The 24899-nt window shown below is 41.7% G+C and overlaps 1 protein-coding gene across 1 annotated transcript in view; it reads right to left on the minus strand.

Annotated features, from left to right (window-relative positions):
- The window catches only part of LOC135627059 (zinc finger protein BRUTUS-like), a 32734-nt gene extending 11059 nt beyond the window's left edge, over positions 1–21675 (minus strand). Inside the window, exons 1-2 of the mRNA XM_065133012.1 lie at positions 21314–21675; positions 13523–13828 (exon numbers count right to left, since the gene is read on the minus strand). Of these exons, the coding sequence (XP_064989084.1) occupies positions 13523–13828; positions 21314–21598 (591 nt within the window). The 5' untranslated portion in view covers positions 21599–21675. The remainder of the gene's footprint in view (positions 1–13522; positions 13829–21313) is intronic.
- Between the last annotated feature and the right edge of the window lie 3224 nt (positions 21676–24899).

A 24899-nucleotide genomic window follows, 5' to 3' on the forward strand; every position in this document is an offset into this window, starting at 1 on the left:
AGTCGAACCTTTGATCCGCCATGCTGCTTCAACTCGCTAATAACTCTGACTCTAGTATGGGGTTGGCTGAGTTGTATTGATCCCTGTTGGTTCATGCGGATCCTTCAAATGAAGGAAAAGACCATTCTTACTACGCTAGTCTCTCAAATGCCTCATGCTGCTTGAACTGGGTGGATGCTTGTTAGAGCTTTAACGAGCATCGTCTCGCAAACTTCTGAAGTTTTGGGTCCTTCCTCCACAACATTTGCTCATTGACTCTTCTTTCGCTTAGTTGTCACATCCAAGTAGGTTCGCATCACTTCCGCTTTCGATTGGCATTTCGTTGGGAAATGAAGCGGACAATCTACTCTCAGTAGCACTGATCACCGTTGGTGAGGATTTGACAACTATTGTCTTCCATTATCTTCGAAGGGTCTTTGAACTTGTGCAGAGCTCCTTTGCTGGATAGATAAGAGAATTGGGGTACTCGGTTTCGCCCATTCTCTTAAGGGTTGAGAAGGCAAAGGTTACTTGACTTTGCCCGCCTCCTCAAGGTTGTACTCCATGCATCGAGCTGGTTACTAGCGCCTGCTCTTTGCTCACACTTCTGAAGCACTTGAAGTGTTTGCACTCCTTGCGTTGAGTTAGTTACTGTGATTCACCTTCTCAATGCCATCGAACTTCTGGGATTGTACCGTCTTCTCCATCAACCCTGTCGCCTACTCCACTGAGTAGCAAAGGTACAGCACCGCGTACTGCCTGCTTCGTTCCTTAGTTATGCACTCTTGCATGACCCGAAGTCCTTCACTTTCGGCTATCTTGATGAGAAGCTCATTGACACCAGTCTTACAAAGTTCCTCGGCCTCTGCCCTTCAGCCTTGTCTCAGTACTTGGAGATTGCCTTTGCATGCTCTACCTCCTCGGCCCCTTTCACGACCAAGCGCTCTCCCTCCATGAGAGCAAAGGATCAATGACTTTCACGGAAGTCCCGCCTCTGCGGTACCATGGCGCTGCCATGCCCATGGCACTACTATCCGTCGCCTCGCATCTGCATCCCTTTTCTTCACAATCAGTAGATATGCCTCTGTGGCACTCCTCCGAGTCCACCTCCATTCTAACTAATGCTTGATTTTGGGTAGCTAAGTCCCTCTGGACTCGTCGTCGCTTCCTCGCCCCTTTCGACCCCCTGCTTCAACACCTCTGTGTTCTCCAAGCAGTCTGTTTGGTCGATGGAAAGACAGACTGCAACTCCCATGCATGGCCTCTGCCATCACGTTGTAGGGTTTGCACCGATTCTGTTCTCCTTAGCTTCCTTAGTAGCAACGTTCGCTTACTCGACCTAGTCGTCTGACTTGCCGGGCTCCCTTAAGCGAATATGAGCTCTGGAGCAGTCCAACTCTCCAGCTGCTTCAATCATACCTCTGCATGATCAAGTCCCTCCCATGGGACTCACTGGTACTTGCATTCGAACTTTTCCCTTGGTGGAACACAGCCCCCCATATGCTGATGACCAAGGCTTTCATCCGATGCAAAATTCGATGCACGCACGGAAGACCCGCCTCTGCGGTACCATGGCCTTCACTCCTTGAATCCATAGCCCTTCTTGCCGTCGTGTTGTTCACCGAAGTGGAGCTTCCAGTAGCTCCCGATCATACCTCCATATGATCTAGTCCCTCACGGGACTAGATTGTGTGTATCGCATTTGCCACCAACTATTACACCACGATCCGCTGCACCATGTCGACTCCTGGTGACATCTCTATTGCATTCTGATCCTTGTGGGATGAACTCGAATTGTGAACCCTCCATGTGTGGCCTCTGCCAATACATCGCAGGGTCTCTTCTACCTTCGATTTTGTTCGCTCCTTTGGCAATCGACCTTCATTCACCCACTCTTGGGTCACACCTAGATGAAGCACCGCTCTAGAACAGTCCGTCGCCTAGTAGCTCCCGAAGTCCATCGACTTCACTGTAATTTGTGCACCATTGTCTGGATCCTGGGCCTCTGCCCCTACCAGCACAATCTCCGCTGCGCACCGCTTCCTTCATGGCAACTTGAATGGCAACACTGTGGCATATTCTTCAAGAGTACCCACCTCTAAGTCCTCTTGCCCCGTGCTAAGGCCTTCTGAACCCAATTTCGTCTCCGCAAATTGAGTCGCTTTAGTTCCTCCATCAAATGCTTCTCCGAGATAAGGTGCATGTGCCCAGAAGCTCCTTTCGTCTTTGGCACCATGCAAGATGAGTCCACTCCGTCAGAATGAAGGACCCATGGAACAACATGATTCTACTCTTGCCTCTGCAAGAGTTCATGTCCTTGACCTCTGTCTAAGGAAAGCACTGTGCCTCCGCTCCATGTTTCAACTTCTATGCTGGCTCCCTTCATGCGGCTTGGGTACTTCGCCAAGTTACACCCAAGTTGCTCCGCTCCTCGTTTTTGCATTGAGTCGATGGTGGCCCTCGCGCCCACCATTCCACGGGTCAGCCCTCCCTTGAGTCTGATCTCCATATCGACTCCAAGTGTGTCTTCATTTGATTTGCTTTGGGTCGCTCCCCCTTTGGGTCGCTCCCCCACTTGATCTCGCAATGCATCCACCAATGCATTCTCTCGAACGAGATCATGCAACAACTCCTCGCCGCTTGCTCAGTCCATTGAGCTTCGTGGAGTTGTTGTTTGTTGAGGTACTCCTTCTTAACTTGTGAGGTCCGTCCCACATATTCCTCCATCTGGAGAGCCGAGACTTATCCCTCCTGGATAACTGTCCCGTTTGAGCAACATCTCTCTTCATTTCGGAGACCACCATCCCCTTGGACTACTCCGATCTGCTGAACAAACTGTGCATTGTTCTGCCTCCTACAAACGCACTTGCTAGATTGTGACTCCACGTCAATACAGCACCCGCTGCACCACTCAAGGCCTAGCAACATGCTGAACTCGTTGCACACTTCAGCCTCCCACGGACGTATCCTTCACATGCCGAAGAAAAAGTTTCAATGCTCCATGGCACCGAGTTTCGGTCGCCTTGGGATGGCCACGAACATTCCATCGTCCGCATACAAGCCCATGTATGAGTACCAAATTCTTCGAGCTAGCAATTCCCCTCACCTCTGTGAGCTTTGCATAACTCTTTTGGTCGTTGAGCAACTCATTCCACCTTGCATGGTCTCACCCTTTACCAAGCGCCTCGCTTGCCTTAAGCTCCATCAAGTATGGTTGTCAACGTTGAGTCATAGCTCAAACTCAGCCATCCCAACCTTTGTGCGCTCCTCATTCTTCCAAGCTTGTCTGTTCTCGTGGTGCCTCTTGCGCGAAGGGTTGGTCATTCCTCTGAATGCCAATGTCAGATGCCCGCTCCTCTGAGCGACTCCTTTTCCCTACATCTCCATGCTCGTTTTCCCCCAAACGGTCGCGCGTGTGCTGACTGCCCTCAACGCAGCCCCGCTAGGTCTCCCACGTTTGCATGCTAAGTGTTTCTATGAGTGCTTGTCCCGCTCTGATACCATCTGTCACGGACTTAGCTGGTTTTGCCTAAGTCGTACGGCACCCTTGCGTGTCCGTCCGCAAATGCCAGCCTCCCCGAAGCCTCTCATTGTCCCTTAGGACCAACAAAAGAGAGAACGGGTTAAAGAGAACGCCTCAATCGGGATCCACAAGCAAACATCTCCGAAAAACACTTCATAGACAATGCAAATTACAAACAGACTTTACAAGCTCTGAACAGTTGCACAACAAAGGGTAAAATGGTCCATTACAGACCGAAAATCTCTCACACGTGTCCACATGACACAACCTTTATTTACAAGCTTAAAGAGGCCACTAACCTAACTAAAATGAGACCATTAAGCCTTCGGCCGTCCCTCTACATGCTGTACAAGGCATGAACATACCAAAAGACACAGACATACATAAGCATTACATCAAACATCTTGTTTAGAAGTTTGTCCGTGACAGCGGGCTGTTTTCTGCAGCCCGCTGCAGTGCTCAAAACATCAGCCATCTCAGCACCCTAGAACCCACCGGGTGGCACAAGGCTGGATGGGGCTTCGGTATATTGTCGGACGTTGATCATTCTTCACAAGTTCACACGTTTTCTTGACGAGAACTTGCCTTCGCGCCTGGCACCCGGTGAGCAGCTGTTTGTGGACTTGCAACTGTTCGTTCAACCTTCCAAAGTCCTTGTTTTCCTCCTTTCTCTCTTTTCTCTTGTACACTCAAGGTGCTTGCTGAATTGCTTGTAAAGCTTCCCTCTTCACGAGACGCCGGGACTTGTCCGTCGCTCGTTTTCAATCTAATCAACTTTCTGTTTTACAGGTCCTTCGGGACCTGTACGAGGTTGCAACTAGGCTGAAACTTTACGGACGCATATGTCGCAAAGGCGCCTCATGACTTAGGCAATCCCAGCTAAGTTCGAGAAGTTGGCACAAGGGTGCGTCGCGACTTAGGAAACTCAAGCTAAGTTCGCGTCTTCGCCACAAGGGTGCCTCACGACTTAGGCAATTTTAGCTAAGTCGATGATAGTTCATCGCTTTTGCATGCTTGTACAGAGACATGGCAACCTGTTTTGCCTTTGTTTTGTGTGCTTTTACTTGTAAAAATGCAAATTCGAACAGGTTGCAGTGCTACAGTGCGACTGCTCACCGCGCAAGGCCAAAAAACCCCAAAATGGCTTTGTTTTCGCGTGTCGCGAGCTGTTTTCTACAGACCCCTGCAGCACCCAAAACATCAGCCATCTCAGCACCCTGGAACCCCCCGGGTGGCACAAGGCTGGATGGGGCTTCGGTATATTGTCGGGCATTAAAAAATCTTCACAAGTTCGCACGTTAACTTGATGGGAACTTGCCTTCACGCCCGGCACTAGGTGAGCAGTTGTTTATGGACTTGCAACTGTTCGTTCTACCTTCTAAAGTCCTTGTTTTCTCCTTCCTCTCTTTTCTCTCTTGCACTCAAGGTGCTTGCTGAATTGCTTGTAAAGCTTCCCCTTTCCACGAGACATCGAGACTTGTCTATCGCTCGTTCTTCGAACTAATCAACTTTCTCTTTTACAGGTCCTTTGGGACTAGAGTGAGGTTACAAACTAGCTGACCCTTTGCGGACGTATAACGCAAGGGCACGTCACGACTTAGGCAATCCCAGCTAAGTCCAAGAAGTTAGCGCAAGGGTGCTTCGCGACTTAGGCAACTCAAGAAAAGTTTGCAACTTGGCCGCAATGGTGCCTCACGACTTAGGCAATTCCAGCTAAGTCCATGACATTATGGTATCAGAGCGGGCAAGCAATTCGAGCAAGCAGCGAAGAAACTTCGCAATCTCGCCATGGCAAAGCATCGTGGCAAATCGAGCAAGACGGGGCAAGCCGGACCCTTGCCCCAAGCAGCCGCAGGTGGGCTGCAAGTGCAAACTCGCTCTCATGTTGTTGGAGCTGCTCAAGAGGAGCATGGCAGCGAATATGATGAGCGAGAAGTTGGCTACTCTCCGCGAGCGGAGGAGGCACAATCTGGAGCACCAACCGAGAAAAAAAGCCATAAGGAGAGGTTCACAACGGCGGAAACCCGCCTGGATGTTCTTGAAGCGAGCTTGGAGGAACTTTACCATAGCCAAAGAAGGCTTCTTGGGGTAGAGAGCTCATAAGAAGAAGCTGAATCCCGAATCGACAAGGTGGAGGCCCTAGTCGATCGACTGTCGGACGACACCAAAGACTCCGTGCAACATCTGCACGAAGTCGTGGCGGAACTCACTTCCAAAGCGACAATGCTCACAAGGGCACTAAATGCGGGAGGGAGCAACACCCGCGTTACGCCGCCACAAAACTTTAGGGCACCTGAGCCACATTGTTATGGGGGTGCCAGAGATGCTAAAGAGCTCGAGAATTCCTTGTTCGACATGGAACAATACTTTCGAGCTATGAGGCCTGATTCTGAAGAAACTAAAGTTTTGATGGCAACCATGTATTTGAAATGGGGATGCAAAACTTTGGTGGCGAACCCGTTGGGAGGAGATCCAACAAGGTCGGTGTCGGGTGGACACATGGGAGGACTTAAAGCGAGAGTTGAGAACTCAGTTTCTACCTGAGAACACCGAGTTCGTCGCAAGGAGGAAACTAAGATAACTATGCCAAAGTACTTTCATTTGAAACTACATGAAGCAATTTTCTGCACTAATGCTGGACATACAAGACATGTCCGAAAAGGATAAGCTATTTAGCTTCCTCGATGGTTTGAAGTCATGGGCTCAATAAAAACTGCATCGAAGGAATGTCACCGATGTGATCAGGGCAATTGCTGCCGCAGAAAGGCTCACCGACTTTGTTTCCTTTGAGGACCCAGGAAAAAGGAAACAATCTTCAGGAAATTACCCTCCAAAATATTCTCGAGGGAAGGAGCCCGGAGGCGAACAAAGGAAGAAGAGTTCCCACAAAGGGCCAAGCTCAAAAGGCAAGGCCTCGAAACCTGACGGATGCTTCTTGCGCGGAGAGCCGCACATGGTGAGGGAGTGCCCATAGAAATAAGCACTCAATGCTTTAACAACTTCCATCCATCCCCCCAAATCAGACAAGGGCAAAGTCGTCGCCCTCAATTCAAGCAGTTCAGAATCTAACAGCGACGATAAAGAGTCGCAAGGTCCCCGAATGAGAGCAATGCGTTTGTTAAATGCATTGCGAGGTCAAGTGGGGAAGAACATCAAAGCAAAGCCATTGAAAGCAGGGAGTAGCGAGATGTATGTAGACATTAAGCTCAATGGCGAAACAACCCGTGCAATGGTGGACACGGGTGCAACCCATAACTTTATTGTCGATCGAGAAGCAAAGCGACTTGGGCTAACCTTGGAGAAGAACCCAAGCCGGATGAAGGTCGTGAACTCAGAGGCCAAGCGGGTCTCCGAGTTGGCAAAGGGAGTCCCCATCAAGATCGAAACATGAAGCGGGAGCACGAACATGATGGCGATGCCATTGGAAGACTTCCAAGTGATTCTTGGAATGGAGTTCATACAGGCAACAAAGTTGGTGCCAATGTCGTTCCTAAACTCCCTATGTATAATGGGAGGTGACGACCCCTGTGTGGTTCCCGTCTCTCGGAGAGGAACCAAGGACCCCAATAGATATCGACAGTACAACTGATGAAAGGGGTACGAAAAGGTGAATTAACATTCGTGACTGCTATGAAACTAGAGCCACTCGACGAGAAGGTCATTCATAAACCTGCTGTGGTGGCGAACGTTCTGAAGGAGTTCATAAACGTTATGCCACCCAAGTTGTCGAAGACTCTACCGCAACGTAGAGGCGTAGATCATCATATCGAGTTGGAGCCAGGAGTGAAGCCTCCAGTGAGACCACCCTACCGCATGCCCCCTCTAGAGTTGGCAGAGCTCCAAAAGCAATTAGGTGAACTGCTAAGCGGTGGTCTCATCCGCAATTCTAAAGCACCCTTCGGAGCTCCAGTTCTATTCTAAAAGAAACAAGATGGGAGCCTCCGACTATGCGTCGATTATCGAGCCCTCAACAAAGTGACGATGAAGAACAAGTATCCCATCCCACTCGTCGCGGACTTGTTCGACCAATTGGGCAAAGCCAAGTATTTCTCCAAACTTGACATCCGGTCAGGGTACTAGCAGGTGCGCATTGCTGAAGGCAACGAAGTGAAGACTACCTGTGTGACCAGGTATGGAGCGTTTGAGTTCTTAGTGATGATGCCTTTCGGCTTAACCAACGCTCTGGCCACGTTCTGCACTCTAATGAACTAACTATTCAAGGAGTATTTGGATAAGTTTGTGGTCGTCTACTTGAACGATATCATCGTCTACAGCCAAACGCTCGAGGAGCATGTCGAGCACCTTTGAACAATTTACAAGGTTCTCAGGGAGAACACTTTGTTCATGAAAAGGGAGAAGTGCTACTTTGCTCAAACGGAGATCTTATTCTTAGGGCATCGAATCGGTGATGGCTGCGTTCGGATGGACAAATTAAAGGTGCAAGCTATTGCGAAATGACAAACTCCAAAGAAGGTGCCAAAGCTGAGATCCTTCCTTGGTTTCGTCAACTACTATTAATGCTTCATAACGGGGTATTCGAAGCGTGAAGGAGCAGCCTTGGTTTCGTCCACTGACGGAGTTGCTGAAGGAGCAGCCTTGGAGGTGGTCTGATAAATGTGAAGCTGCATTCCAAGATCTGAAAGCTGTTGTGTTGGAAAAACAGGTGCTCAAATTGCCGGACTACGGGGAGCCCTTCGAAGTCCATACAGATGTGTTAGGACTCTAGCTAGGAGAGTCCTAATTGAGAGGGACATTCATGTAAAACCTACCTAAGTCGACCCCTATTAAAGAGGTGAAGAGGCCGACTAGGGTTAGGAGGTTGTTTCTTAGAGATGAATTAGGAGTTGTAAAGGAATAGGAGCCTTGAGTAGAAGTCCTATTAGGAGTTGGTTAGAAGTAGGAGTCTTGAGTAGGAGTCCTATTAGGAGTTAGGGTTTAGAAACCCTATAAAGAGCCATGTATTCCTCCTCTTTTGATAAGCAATAGATGAATCTTTTCTACAGCCTTTGAGCAGCAACTTGGAGGGAGGAACCCCTATAGAGCTCCAAGGAGGCCGATCCCCTAAAGAGATCAACCCCAAGTTTAGAATCTGCAAGGGTTCTAACACCTGGTATCAGAGCAGCGTTCTTGGCATCTCGCTGCCCTTCCATAGCCATCCATCAGCCCTCCACAACCGCCAAAGCAATTCCCACAATTGCTTAAAATATCGTCGCCAAATTCCGCCATCATCTCCACCACCGCGGATCATCCTTTGATCTCCCCGTGAATTGCAACAGGTTCTGGTTTTCTACTTTACTGCTGCTACAATTTAGTTATACCTATCCGAAAATCCAAAAAAAAAAAAAAAAATTGTTCCTATATTGCTGCATAAACTTTTAGTTATAAAATTTTCATCTCTACAACGAAAGATACATTGCAGAATTTCAGCCGCATAGCACTGTTTGTTTGATCTTGATACTATATTTTCTCTGTCCAAACCTCTACAAAATTTTCTTGATTAAATTGGAAATCGTTGTTGTCATATAAACTAAGATATTACTGTCAATTCCCTCCTCAAATCTCTCAAATTTTTTGTGGAGATTTCGTCAAGAAACCGTTGTTTCTTCGACGACAATTCTGCTCTTACAAGACAACACAATTCTGCAGCAAACTTTCACTGATTTCTATCAAACCTTTGCTGCCATCCACCACAGATCGAAAACTTTCATCCACAGCCCTAAAACTGCACCAAACCACACCCTCAAACTGCACCCAAAAAAGCCACAAAACAAACCTAAACCGCAGCCTACATCTACCAATCCACCAACCCTTTCAACCATCACTTCTCTCAACCTATACATGCCTTTAACCCGTCAACAAAAGAGAGATCTTAACATCACAGATTTGGAGTCATATACTATGGCATCTGACGAGGCAATCAATGCTAAATTTGAAGCCTTCGAGGCACGAATGGAGGATAAGATTTGGACTCTCCTTACCGAATTCAGTTTGGGCCGACCACCAAGCCCGAAGAAATCACATCAAGGAGAGAGCTCTAACCAATTACATCATGCCCAAAGAGATGACTTCCAAGAGAGAGGAGGCTCTATGACCAACCCCAACTATTCCCGCATGAGAGTAGACTTCCCTAGATGGGAAGAAGGAGACCCAATTAGTTGGATCTCGTGCGCCGAGCGATATTTTCAGTACCATAAAACTGCGGATGCATCCATGGTGGAAATTGCAGCTATACATCTTGAAGGGGATGCCATACAGTGGTTTGACTGGTTTAAACACACTTATGGAGTCCTTTCATGGCGATAATTCAAAGAAGAACTGCTGAACCGCTTCGGACCAACTTATTACGAGAACATTGACGGACAACTAGCAAAGATCCGACAAACCTCCACCATTCAGGAGTACCAAACCAGGTTTGAAAGGTTATCTAATCAAACTCGTGATTGGTCTGAAAAACAGCTATTGGGGACCTTTATTGAGGGCTTAAAGCCGGAGATCCGGGGGGAAGTTAAGACGCGACAACCATACACGCTTATGGCAGCCATCTCTTTCGCACAACATCAAGAGGAGCAATTGAACCATGAAGCTCAGAGGACTAGGGTCGCTCCTCAACCAGTAATATTGAAGCCCTCAGCCCCCCCTACTATCGACCAAGTCCCTACACCAAAGAGGTTAACAAGAGAAGAGCTTCGGGAGCGATATGCGAAGGGGTTATGTTGGCATTGTGACGAGCCGTGGAGCCGTGAGCATCGCTGTAGTAAAGGGAGACTTCTTATGATTGAACCAATAGAAGAAGAGGTCATTGAACATCCAGAAGAGAGCCTTGAACATGAAGAAGAAAATGCAGAAGAAGAGCCACAACCGACCGAAGTTACGGTACATACACTAGCCGGCTACTCAAACCCGCAAACGATGAAAGTTGGAGGCCTTCTCAAACAATAACCGATCACTGTTCTCATCGACATGGGCAGTACTAATAACTTTCTAAACAGTAAGGTTACTATCCAGATGGCCTTACCTATCGAGAATTGCAACAGGTTTGACGTTAAGGTCGCCGATGGATGGATTTTGAAGTATGATCGTAGGCGCCCACAAGTGAAACTGTTGCTGATTATGAGGCCTTACCAAGAGATAATTGCATATTTCTTCCTTCTCCCTCTTGATGATCATGAGGCCATGCTCATAATTAAATGGTTGACAACATTATGTGATATTTCTTGGAATTTTATGCAACTAATTATGAAATTTTACAGTAAGGAGAAATAGGTGATACTGAACGGCAAACGTGGGGGCGACGTAACAACGATTTGCACACAACAAATGGAGAAGGTTTTGCATAAAGCATGCAGCAGATTTTTGGTACAACTTGAGCAGCAATCTAAGGGAGAGCCAATAGAATTTGAAGATCCAAACCTACTTCCTTTGTTTGCTGAATTTTCAGATATATTTGATGAACCATACAACCTACCTCTTACCTGTCGGCATGATCATTATATAACGATTCTTTCAGGCAAACCTCCAGTAAATACTCGGCCATATCAATATCTACATCTCCAGAAGGATGAAATAGAAAGGATTGTAAAAGAGATGCTCGAAACAGGAGTTATTCGGCCAAGTTGCAACCTCTACTCTTCACCGGTGCTACTTGTACGCAAGAAGGACGGAACATGGCGAATATGCGTTGATTACCGAGCTCTCAATGGCATAACCATCAAGGGCAAATACCTTATTCCAATAGCAGATGAATTGCTAAATGAAAGGGAGCACAAATCTTTACAAAGCTGGACCTTTGATCCAGGTATCATCAAATATGAGTGTGCGTAGAAGACATACCGAAAACCACCTTTTGAACACACAACAACCACTACGAATTTTTGCTTTCTTCAACAGAAGGTGGAATATCTTGGGCATATCATATCATGTAACTTCGTTCAACGAACCATTCGTCGCTTTTGCATGCTTGTACAGAGACATGGCACCCTGTTTTGCCTTGGTTTTGTGTGCTTTTGCTCGTAAAATTACATGTTCGAACAGGTCACCGCGCCAGGCCAAAAAGCCGCAAAATGGCTCCGTTTTCGTGTGCCACGGGCTGTTTTTTGCAGACCGCTGCAGCACCCAAACCGTCAGTCATCTCAGCACCCTGGAACCCCCTGGGTGGCACAGGACTGGATGGGGCTTCGGTGTATTATCGGGAGTTGAAAAATCTTCACAAGTTCGAACGTTAACTTGACGGGAACTTGCCTTCGCGCCCGGCACCCGATGAGCAGTTGTTTGTGGACTTGCAACTGTCCGTTCTACCTTCTAAAGTCCTTGTTTTCTCCTTCCTCTCTTTTATCTCTTGCACTCAAGGTGCTTGCTGAATTGCTTGTAAAGCTTCCCCTTTCCGCGAGACGTCGGGACTTGTCTGTCGCTCGTTCTTCGAACTAATCAACTTTCTCTTTTACAAGTCCTTCGGGACCTGAGTGAGGTTGCAAACTAGCTGACCCTTTGCGGACGCATAACGCAAGGGCGCGTCACAACTTAGGCAATCCTAACTAAGTCCGAGAAGTTAGCGTAAGAGTGCTTCGCAACTTAGGCAACTCAAGCTAAGTTCGCGACTTGGCTGCAAGGGTGCCTCACGGCTTAGGCAATTCCAGCTAAGACCGTGACAACACGACGTGTCACCTTAGTTTATAGATAATATATTATATTAAAGCATCATCAATCTCCATGTTTCCACAACTCCCCAAGTACTTCAATAATCTTAGCTGTCAAATTTTTGCTTCTAATCAACTGTATTTTACCACAGACCACTAAGTTGAATATATACTTCTAGATCACACAACTGTGGATTTAATATTGATGTCTTGCATTATTTTAAAGAGATATTCACATTTAAAGGCACTAAACACTTGCACTATGCAATAACAAACTCAAAAATGCTTATTCTATGTGCGGTTCAATCCCCAAGAACAAACTTGGTATGCATGAAAAGGAGGATAATTCTATATCAAAGAAAAATTGATAATATGAGACCACACAATTGCCAAAAATCTCAGTTCTCTTTAACCTAGGGAAAGAAGCTATTTCAGGTATATCATCGAACCATTTGTATTTGATGTTGGTTCCAAATCATGTAAAAATATGCTGATTGGCGATTTTGGCTTCAAATTGCACAAAAACTGTAAAATGAAGCCACCTATAGAGTGCATCAATGTACTGCATGTCAAGGCCATGAAATTGGTTCATGTTGGTCACAGTCAACAATATTTGAACAGTAAATTTATAGCAAAGAAATTGAAAGGAGAAAGCAAATGGCCTCATTATTTTAAATTTACATGCATAAACACCTTCCACAAATGACCATCATCTGACCAAATTTCTCAGAATGGCTTTCACTGCAGTTGGAAGATCAGGTGGCTCAGGGCGAAAACATAAAACCAGTCATCTTTCTTACAAGTTACAATACTACAATTCTGTCCTTCCATTAGAACATCTATTAGGTTTTTGTGATCTGCCATGTTTATAGAATATTTTTTGGTCCAGTTGTACGAGTTTCATGATGTGACCAATAGTCATAATAGGTACATTAAAGAGCTTGTTATATTTTATTTTTTGATGATTTTCAGAAAGGAAAAAAGAAATTTTTCCATGGAAGAACATATTCTAGCAATAATGCTATGAAAACATGATGATCTCATTGTTGCTGGATGTAATCCTGTGACTATTACCATATTGGTTCAACTGAAATAAAAAATCATGGAACCGAAGACAAATATCTCTCAATTACTTACTTTATAACACTACTGAATACAAGAAAAAGCTTCCTAATGCTAAACTTCATAAATTTAAACATCTATGTGTCTGAGGTGTTAATAATTATAACCAAGTCAAGAACTTTGTCTGTTAAATTCTTGTTAAACTGTAAGTAAATTTGTAGAAGTTCAATAAATTGCTAGTGTTGATCATGTTCAAGAAAAATTGATAAAACAATTTGCTTTGTTATAAAAACAATCTAAAGAAGAAAATCTCAGTAACACAGACCTGCTCTTCTTCCTTAGACATATGCTGGCTAAGTGATGTTTTTATGACTCCAATGTGGGAAGCCAGTTCTCTTAGGAAATGATCCTCTGAAACAAATGCTTGCTTTTCTTCCTTAGGCATATGATGGCTAAATGATGTTATTGCTGCAATACGAACAGCAAGTTCTCTCCGAAGAGATTCCTCATTTGTCACATGTGATACCAACAGGATAAACACATAATAGAAGAGATGGCTCTCCCCTTTATGCTCGAGAGAATATGTTCTAGCCACATTCTTGACATGTACATCAAGAGCTGGAAAGATGACCTAAAATATAGATAAAAACATGTTACATCATATCAGCCTTCTTCAAAATTACCATTATTGAGAATAGATATTTATCATGTATTTATTAAGTAAAATACAAGTAATTTCTAAGAAGGAGATTTTGGAATCCAAGAAATATTCCAATTGACACCCAATTCAGATCAAGGATTAAATCTCGATCAGATATCAGTTTCAGTAATCTACCAAACCAGTGTGGCACTAGCACACCAACTCCAAGCAATAAATACCTACCCATATCGTATTGTATCAATTAAAAAGTGATAAAAATAATACTATTGACCATTACCAGATCATAGTCCTTGATTGAATTGGTAAGCCAAGGTCTATACATACCAAATGGATAGGTATGTTAATCCAGGCTTTAGATATCTCAAGTTAGGTTATAAATAAAGATTAAACAAATAAGAATAATTCCTTCTATATCCAAATAATAGCAACCAACAATCTTGCAAAAGGTTAAAAAGAAACTCCAAAATTTTCCAAAATGGACCTAAGAATAGTCACTTAACATGAATTTCAACTTCTTGAAACAGGAGCTTTACGAGATGCAATGCACAATGCATTTTTGCCTTTTCTCTTAAGAGAAGAATCATGTAAAGAATGACATGTAAGGTCTCTTAGGCATCTGTAGCATCAAAGCAACGTAAAATCATCTAGGCCCTCACTATTGCCATGATCTTGAAAATATGTTTCAACTTTCAACTACCATAGAGATAAAACAATCAGCCTAGGAGTCTTAGCAATAGGCTAGTTATTACAGGTATGGCAGTAACAAACATGAGAAAGAAGGTTGCATCCAAGGTTTCAAATACTAGTCGGATCAGTACATGATTGGTATATACTTGTCAACCAAGTACTGGTGTCGAAACATATAGCTCGACACTAGTGTGTATCGATCTATTTTTCATTGTTTTATGTTTTTTAATTATTTCATTCAATGATACTTGATGGTACAGGTTGGTCTATTTGTAGAGTATCGGTCAACAGGTTATGGAGACCAATATCATACTAATATTCAAATCCTTCATCACATTTAGCAAGCACAAACACGGACATGGTACATGGCTTATCTTCAAGAATGACATGAGGTAACATAGGGACAAACTAGTAAGTATATAGTTTATAGCAAGGTATGCAATATCGTACCATACCGGAGTTTTGACGTTCGTTCGAAACGGTACGATATTGAATACCGAGCGATATACCGTTCGGTATACCACTCGGTATATATATATATATATATATGTATATATATATATATGTATATATATATATATATTTATTTATTTATTTATTTATTTTATTTATTTATTTATTTATTTATTTATTTATAAATATTTTTATAAAAGGCGACGTCGCTGAAAAAGGTGACGTGACGTCACCTTTTAAAAAAATATTTATATATAAATATTTATATATATTAATATATATATATTAATATATATATTAATATATATATATATATATCTTTCTTTTTTTTTTTTTCCGTCTGGTAACGGGCGGTCCATGTACCGATCAATTGACAGACCGGTACGTACCGGGCGGTATTATTCGAAATTGAATACCTTGGTTTATAGTACAATATAGTTTATATTTTATATACTTTATACAATGATAATCTTAAATATGAAGATGTATTTCATACGATATGCATTCTTTTTATATATATGTTACAAGAAGCATAAAAATCTAAAATCCAATCAGAAAATACCTCAAATACATCACACATAATAATTTAAAAAGGTCAAGGTACACATCATCCATGTTTGACATCTGGATTCTATATGTAAATAGTATATCGTGCCCTATAATGGTACCATATATTAGCATTAGCATATGCACATGATGCATATTGATGTGGAACCAATTTAGTTACTCTCTTATTAAATAAATTTAATTAGTTTAGAGGTATTTTGAATATGTCATAAGTGGACAAATGGCAACATCTACTCAAGGAGGAGAAAAAGGAAATAAATATAAAAAAGAAAGAAATCAGATTTGATTCTGATAGAAGATTACAAATCTTGATTGAATTCCTTAATTATTCATCAAAGGAAGCTTATCAATTAAGAATATCATCAAAAGAGAAGATTATTTTTCAAATTAAGCCAGAAATATTTTTTTTTATTACATCTGGAATACTAAATCAAGAATATATTTTATTTGATCCATTTTTTTTTTTTCTTGTACTTGGGCCTACAAAAGGGGCTAAATATTGTAATACATCATCAGAGAATAAATTAATGAATTGAGCTTTTTTTTTTAATGTTATATGTGAGTAGCGCAAGACTACAATTATTTTTTTGATAGAATGATTTCAACTTTTACGTGCAAGACATACAGAGGTGTGAGGCATTCATCTTGGGAGTTTTTTCTATAAGATGAAGCGAATCTAATAGTTTTCTTTTTTACTATTATCTTATCATTATTATCATTCTCTTCCTCTCTTTCTAACCCTAGGGGAAAAAAGAAATTCTGCCCTACATATAGACCCTTGTTTGTTTTGATGTATCCAAATTAGTCTCAAGAAGTGCGTGACAAGTGCTACATTAGTATGAGCAACAACAACTTTTGACGAGCAATGGCACTGTAGAAAGCATTTGATGGATTTTTTATTTTTCCCCTACTCTCCCCCTTTCTCTTATAATCCTCTCCTTTTCTTCTTACTTTCTTCTTCTTCTTTTATTCCTCTTGACCATTATAAACATTGGACACCACCATCCTAATAAAAGAAATTAGATATAACAAAATCGACTACTAGAATGATGATATCAAATAACCATTCATACACTCATTTTTCTAGATAACTCAATTTAGATGGCAAATATGGTGATATCAAATCCATGCTAATTTTACAAACCATTTCCAAGAATATAAAAAGAAAATGTCCCAAAAATGGTAAGATCTTCTTCTTTTCTTTTCACCTTCTCTCTCTGTAAATATCAAAACACTAACAAGCAAATAAAATAATGTCTCCATAATGTGTATATGCATTTGATAAGTTGTGTTTCGTTTGAGATCAAAATTAGTTGGTTAAGATATCTTAATAAAACTAATTTCATTTTTTGTTTTAACTATATCAGTCAGTGCAGATTGATATTTATTGGTCCGGCCATTGATCGGCTTGTGTGATGGACAACTTTTCCAAGTCCAACTCGAAATCAAACTTTCCACACAGTAAGTATCAAAATTGTATTATGCAACAAACCTACCACCCAATATTGCTATTGAGTCCCCATTTTTTTTCTATTTACAAATGTTCAATGATGTTAACGAAACAAAAATATAGATTATGTTTTACTTATAAGCTTAAACTTTTAGATTATGTTTTATTTATTAGCTTAAGGAAATAAAAATATAAATGTTCGATGGTGTTAAGGAAATAAAAATATGGCATTGCTCAAAAATTTTAAACGGTATTAGAACAAAAGATTTTGTCTTCAAATCTTCTCTAGGTCACACATTAAAATATATATAATCCCTAAGTAACATGTTTCACTTGTTAGGCTTTGGTCAATTTGCCGACTTATGCTTTTAGATACAATGATATTGGTCAAATATTTAAAGATTAGTCGTCACTAGTTGTTCTCTTTTCTACTTGCCTCTCTCCTCCTTTGCCTTCTCTTCTTCTCAACCTTCTCTTCCTATTTTTCTCCTCCTCCACTACCACCTTCTTCTCCACCTTTTCCTTGTCTTTTTTCTTCTTCTTCGCCTGCTCTCTTTCTACTCTCCACCCTCCACTTCATTTGCTTCAACACCACCTTCTCATCTTCTTCTTCTCATCCGCATTGCCACCCTTTGTCCATGTTGCCACCTCCTCCTTGACACATATTGCTCTCTCTCTATGCTTATAGCGGTTCAGGTGATACCAATCAAAACCGACACATACCAACATAATTATGATATCATATTGATCAATATAGAATTGATCAGTGTTTTCAAAAGTGCTAGGTGCCAAAACGCCTGAGGTGCTAGGCGCCCACCTGAGTGAAGCAAGACACTCCCATATATTAAAATTTAAAAAATATATATTATGATTAATAAATATGATCATAAAATTAAAAATGACACAATCATATAAAGTAAAGTTACATTGCAGGAAATAAGAGCAGATATCTGCGATGTTCCTACCTAACAGTATATGTTCTGTTATGTTCTAACTTCTAACTCCTAATAAGGTACCCCCCTCAAGTTAATGTTGGAAATTTAACAAAGTGTAGGAAATACAAATAGGAAGTAGATCATTAATAGTGCAGGAAAGAGATCATTTAACAAAGCTTCTGTTACCTATACACTGAGAAAGAGGAGGAGATGGAGTAGTAACCAATGGAGGAAGGTGGTGGTTAGGGCAGAGGATATTGGCAACCAACAGAAAACAAATTTGGTCGATCATATAAGTACACACGACGAAGAAACAAAGTTGCAGATGGTGGCGTAAGGGGAGGAGGCTCGTGGTCTAGCAGCGTAGGGCAAAGGGGGCTTGTGGTCTGACGATGTACACTTGCGATTAAGCAGCATAGGACGATGAGGCTCATAGCATCCGACAGCATAGGAAGAAGGCGGCTCACGATAGGGTTTCTAGTCCTTACAATGGATCAAGCACGTAGGGGGGAAGGAGGGTAAGTGTTGTGTCTAGTCAGTTCGGTTGAGCCACCTATGTGAAATTAACCTAATTTGGACTTGTTCGGGTGCTCACTTGATTCGAGCAACGCCTGGGCCCAGGCACACACTCGAGCGACGCCTTCTTCAAGCGCCTCACTCGACCCTGTTATGAGGCGCTCAGGCCTCACCTCGCCCGAGCACCTTTTGAAATCACTAGAATTGATTTTTCGATAGGTTATCTCATCTCTAATCGGCCATATTAAATCCTTTAATCAGGTTGATTTATTTTTTCTCAACTCTAGAAATTTGGGGGGTTACAAATGCCTTAAGTTGCCTTAACCCTAAAACAAATGCAGCCCTAATGTACAAGAAATAATTTTCAAGATTTTATGTTTCGGTGCATACTATGCTAATATTAAGTAGCATGTGTCATTCCGATGAGAAACCAAACCTAAAAATCACTTGTATTGGGCTAATTTGTTAGTACATAATATTAAAATATACACTCGTGCATTTTCTCACATATATTGACAAGAGGTGAAATTCTTAATATTATTAGGGTAAGAGTCTAGGATGATTTGTTTTTATTTTTATCTTTTATGTAATAGGAAGACCTAACAAATCCACCTACTTTTCTCTTGAATAAAATGTACTCTTATGGATATACAATCCTTTCATTTTTTATTTCTTTTTAGTGTGCCCAGCACAAGGACTAGTGCTGAGAAGCATGAAGGTGCCACCAAAAAACAAGACATTGATCATACCTCCTTGTTTAGGTAAACCAAACAACTTCAATTTACATGGAAACCAATATGGGAAACTCATTTCTCATCAAAAGTACATAAAACTACAAGAAAATTTGCGACACAGTACATTTGTATGCCTCACCCATGACATTTGATATTGGTAACATACTATGCCATTGATGCATCAATGTCACAGCAGTGAATCACTCATATGGTAGGAGGCTCCTCGACCAAGTACGATCATGGCAAATACGATTGTGTAAGATGTAGTGCACCTGGATTGTGGCTCTCATCATTATATTATTTTTGTGTGTTGTAGAATGTATCCGACACCAAAAATAATGACTAACTATAATTCTGCATCAGTTGGCCATAAGATCCAGGATAATCGGAATGCTGAGGATGAGGATTTGTTATATGACTCGGCATCATATAGGCTTGGTCTCATATCCTTGTACGAATCATCGGCAGAATTTCCTATTCCATTATGACCATAAACAAGTCGTGTAGATCCTCATATTTTATGATCTTAGATGGCATGAATAAAAGACTCCTCTTTGGTCCATGCATCACCCACCTGTGTCTGAGTAGCAAGAGCCCTGGCCACCATCATTAGTTGGAGCAATACTATCCATATTGCTACTCTCTCCATGAATCCCACCAAGAGCTGAGTGTGAGGGAGAAGATGTCTCATCACCGAAATGAACTTGTAGCTCGTCAATTGCATCAAGTAGAACAACCAAGTACGAGCCTAATCATTTCCCTTGTCATGATAACCAGATGCATGAATGTGTTGTGTGTTGCCATGAGCTTTAAGGGAGGACATAAGCTCAAAAGAGTCTCTATGAAGCTGTTATATAGCTCAAGAGACATTTAAAGGGGGACAAGGTGGGATAGGCTGGTCCTACCAATGGACTGCCCTGATCCGAGCAATCTACATTTCAATTCACGAGCGGACTGGTACATTCCATATTAAAAAGAGGGACAAGGTGGGATAGGCTTGTCCTGCCAGTGAACCACTTGAACGAGGTAGTCTGTGTCTTGGTTCGCTTGGTACGAACTGGTCCATGCAATATGTAGAACCTTGGCCTTGGATAATGTCTTGAGTTACAAGAATTTCTTAGTTTGAGTTTCATGGCCATGTTTATCTTCTGGCCCCTACCTCTTGTGAGACTCCCTCCTAGCTCTCATCCCATCTACACTACCACAGCTGTCATCTCCCTTGCCTTTCATTTTTTGTTTAACAACACCGTTTGTGCTTACTTCAGTTTGGTAATTGCATCAATTTGATATCATAGCAACGTGATTGTATTAGACTGACAAGACTTGACTCAGCATTCATGGATCCCTGTCACAATACCAACGAAAAATCTAGTTTGCTGGAAGCAATCACATAACTAACTTACGTCAAGATTTTGTGACTAAACTTCAGCTACTCGTCTTTCTCTACGTGAAGGAAGTCGCAATAATGACAACATGAAATGGACCCCTCTTGCTGAATAAAATACACAATTAGCAACAGAGAATAGCTTGTAGTGGCAAATCTTCAATCTTATGAGAAATAATTCTTTCAGCATAGCAGGAAAAGAATGATGCAAACAGGAAAAGCATTTCTGCAAGTATGCAATCAATGACCTATCAGCACTACGTACTAATTTGTCGAATAAATCAGAAAGTATGCAAGACAACGTCAGTCGAATAAATATGCCTATCAGCAAGTATGCAATCAATGACCTATCAGCACTACGTACTAATTTGTCGAATAAATCAGAAAGTATGCAAGACAACGTCAGACAACCTATCAGCAAGTATGCCTCAAGAGATCAGTCGAATAAATCAGAAACGTCACTCTTCCCCTATTCGCCAAAACTTTGAGAGACAACAACAGTCAACACGCACTAATTTGTCGTATTCGAGTTATCTACATCGTTTTCATTCCTGCCAGGACCCACCACCCAATTCAGAGGTTTCTGCCACGGATCAAAACCTTTCACCCCAAACCCTTTAATTGACTCGATATCGGACCACTTACCAAGCCCCCAAACCACGATAATTTCAAGATAGAAAGAACGGGCAACTACATATATATATGTATGCATAACACATTACTCCGTACCACGTCCTCGGCGTTGCAATGGTGCTGGTAGATGTCGAAGAGAAAGATGCAGCGCTCGGCGAGGAAACGCACGTCGCCACTGCCGGCGGTGAAGAGCTCGACAGCGTCGTGGTGGAGGCGGTTGAGCTCCGTCCGGATGGCCTTCTGGAAGTAGACGAAGATCAGGATGGGGGACTTCTCCGACGAGCCATTGAACGGCGACGGCGACAGCGACGGATCGATCGAGTTCACCACCTCCTGCGGCATCAGGGCGAGCACCCCGTCCCCCGCCACCGGCGTCGCCATGGCAACCGACCTCGGTTCAGCCTACTCTCTCTGTCTCTCTCTTCTCTCTCTCTCTCGTATGAGATTTAGAACGTCCCATTCGCGTCGAGCACTACCATCGTTGATAAGGAAAGCGTGGCACGTGCGAAGTGGCCACCGAGTGGGCAGCGTAGGCATCGCACGTGTTTCCCACCGAGTGCTCCACTTTGGCTCATGTTGGGGCACTATGGACATTTCAAGTCCTCAGTTTCGTTCACTTCCACCCCTCCCCGCCGCGGGAATTCTTTTGAGACCACGATACTCAGCGAGTCCACTTACCAAAACGCCCCTGTTGTGTGAGAGGTTTCGCGGTTACGTCCACGTCAGCTGCTGATCAACTTTGTTAAGCGACCGTGTCAAGTGAATGGGCCCGATTGTCTTCCAAGTGGACCTCAGAAACCCATGACACGAAGCATGATTATTAATCGCATAAATATCCCTCCGAAATCACTTATTTTCACATTGGTACCTCTAAATGTTAGTTTGCATGCGTAGCTCATCATAAATAGTACTAAATCATAGGCCGTGAGATCAGATCTCGACCGTCCGTCTCGAGTGGAGGATCGGAGTCCACATAATTTTTACTCTATATTAAGGTCTCCCACGTGCTTCTCGAATGAGAGAGCACTACCTATGCTAAGTTGTATCGACTTTGCGATAGGAGCTTCAGCTTATGAAAGTTGCTCCATGTGGAAGCCTTTTATTGGTGTCGATTATTATGTATCATGGTATTGATATTTTCTTTTTAGTATAATATTAAAATGTTGGGCGTAAGAATGCATTTCCAAACTATATAAGGATAAATATGTAAAAAGAACTCTCCTTTTTCACGCATAGGCGAGCACGGACGGGGCACGCGCGGCGGGGGCCGGAGAGCGTGCCGAGTCCGGGAAGACACGTGGCGTTCCCACGCGGCGGTCCGTCGTGGGGCCGAAGGTAGTGCGCGGTTTTGGTACGTTGACATGGAGTCAAATTCGCTGGGCCCCGCTTTGTGGGACCGTATTCAGCACGTACTGCCGAAGCCTTTCCGACCTTTTTTATTTATTTTATTATTACTGTTGGTTTAGAAATCTTGGATATTAATTTCAATCAACATTTTATTAAAATCTATAATAATACTTTTATTTCAGATTTTTTATATTATTTTTTTAGAAAAATTAAATCATGATTGATTTATTTAAAATTTAAAGCTGAGGGTCTGAAATGTCATCTCATAAATTGTTTATCTCATCGAATAAAATTTAGAAAATAACAATAAGTTTAGCTTGTGTAATTGATAGCAAAGTCCTAATATCAATTTTCGTCTATCTCACGTATCTTTATATATATATATATATATATATATATATATATATATATATATATGAGAAATACATTTGTATTTGAAATTTTTTAATCTTTGTCTACCATTTAGTGCTTTTGCTTTCTCCGAAAAAAAAAAAACAATCCATATACTCAATTGGGAATATATAGAGATGTCAAACCAAAAATTAAGTACGATTGTGTTAGTAGTGTAGGCAAAACCTACTCGACTGACATATATTTCCAAATATTAAAATTAAAGTGGCACATATATATACTAAAAAGTTTCAGTGGGAAAACATATATTATTATAATATAAGTTCTCCAGATAACACCATAATTCCTTTTTTTTTCTTTTTGCTGAAGAATTTCACTGACATGACTACATAATTTTATGGACAAGAACACAAGAACTCAGCTTCAATGTCAGCTGATCCAAGCTTTATTTTATTATCTGAAGGACTTCAGGATAACATAGATGGCCAATGACGAAAATACATCACTCATATAAGGTTTTCTTTAATGAAAAAATTAAACAACAATGATGAATCTTTAAATTTAAGATATTGTCATAAAATCTTTATCGTCTGAATTAATTAATTGTTTTGTATGTGCTTTGGCAAGGGATCGCAACCACAGCTTTTCAGCATGGGTAGGTCTGCCACCCAAATCAATGGGAAGAAACATCACAATGATGATTGAAAGAAGGCCACTAAAGGCAGCAGCTTTGCAGCACTTGTTATTGTTTTCTGCAGTGACCATTTGGGTGTCCTAAAGGCCACATTCCATTCACCAAATATGGCCACTGATCTGTGTTTCCCTGTGCATGGAAAGTGTTGTTGCTGCCTCAGAACCCACCTGCACCTTTGGAGCTACGTAATTCTCAGCCACTCTTCTATCTTCACATGAATGGATCAACATAGAACAGAATTTTTATATATCTGGACTTTTGCCTTTACATTGTAATATCTGAGTGGAGTGAAGCGAATGAAAGATCCATGATATCCATTTTATCTTTAAGTTAATATTTGAGACCATTCTAAGTTTGATTAAGAAAATGAATAGAAAAAGATCATTATAATCAGTGTCATATAGTTGACATTATTGGGGATGACAAGTATCTTTAGATCTATGAAACTACGATATTTAAAGGATAAAAAATGAAGAAAATATTCATAAAAATAAGGTTTTTATTCTTCTATAAATGCATAGTATATCTTTAGAAAAGATATGAAAAATATTTTGAGCGTTCATAAAATTTCTCTTTGGTATATATAGAGAGAACGAGAGAAATATATGGAAAAATCTTTAATACTTATGTAAGAAGGTATAAAAAGATGTTTTTATCTAAGTTTGAGTTAACATTCGGAAGCTTTTAAATTTTTTCTCGTGTAATAATAAATTAATCTGTTTCTTATGTAAATCTTATATACACTTTTTTGGATTTTAATCTTATTGTCATCTCAGTTTTCTTCTTTTCCAAACAAAGATGTATATTAATATGATATATTGGTATGACGAAAATTTTAATTTCCTATATAAATACAAGAAAGGAGTGTCAATCAAAGTTTGTTTTTCTGGATTTCTGTTTTATTATTAGTTAAAGATAAATAAAATTGTGACCAATTAATGCATTTCAGTAAGCATACAGAGCTTCTTTTATGTTTTCTTGAACTCAAAGTGAGGTGTCTGACGGTCATTCTCAAAGGAGGATAACTTTCGAGGGTTCCTTCGGTGACATTGTTGGTCCAAGCACCACCTTGCGCTGGATATGCTACATAGTTGCATGCACTAAGCTTTTGCATCTCCATTTCATCTAAATGGTCCAATTGCCATTTCACGATTGTTGCTTTTGTTTCATCTCAGACAAAGTTAGCGATGCAGGAAATGTGGTCGCCAGTGAGGCCACAGATGTTGCACCGCGCCACTTGTATCCAAAGCATTAGATTCGTATGTGTTTTCCAAGTTCTTCCGCAGAAAG

This window comes from Musa acuminata, chromosome BXJ2-11, assembly GCF_036884655.1.
Source record: "Musa acuminata AAA Group cultivar baxijiao chromosome BXJ2-11, Cavendish_Baxijiao_AAA, whole genome shotgun sequence".
NCBI lineage: Eukaryota > Viridiplantae > Streptophyta > Magnoliopsida > Zingiberales > Musaceae > Musa > Musa acuminata.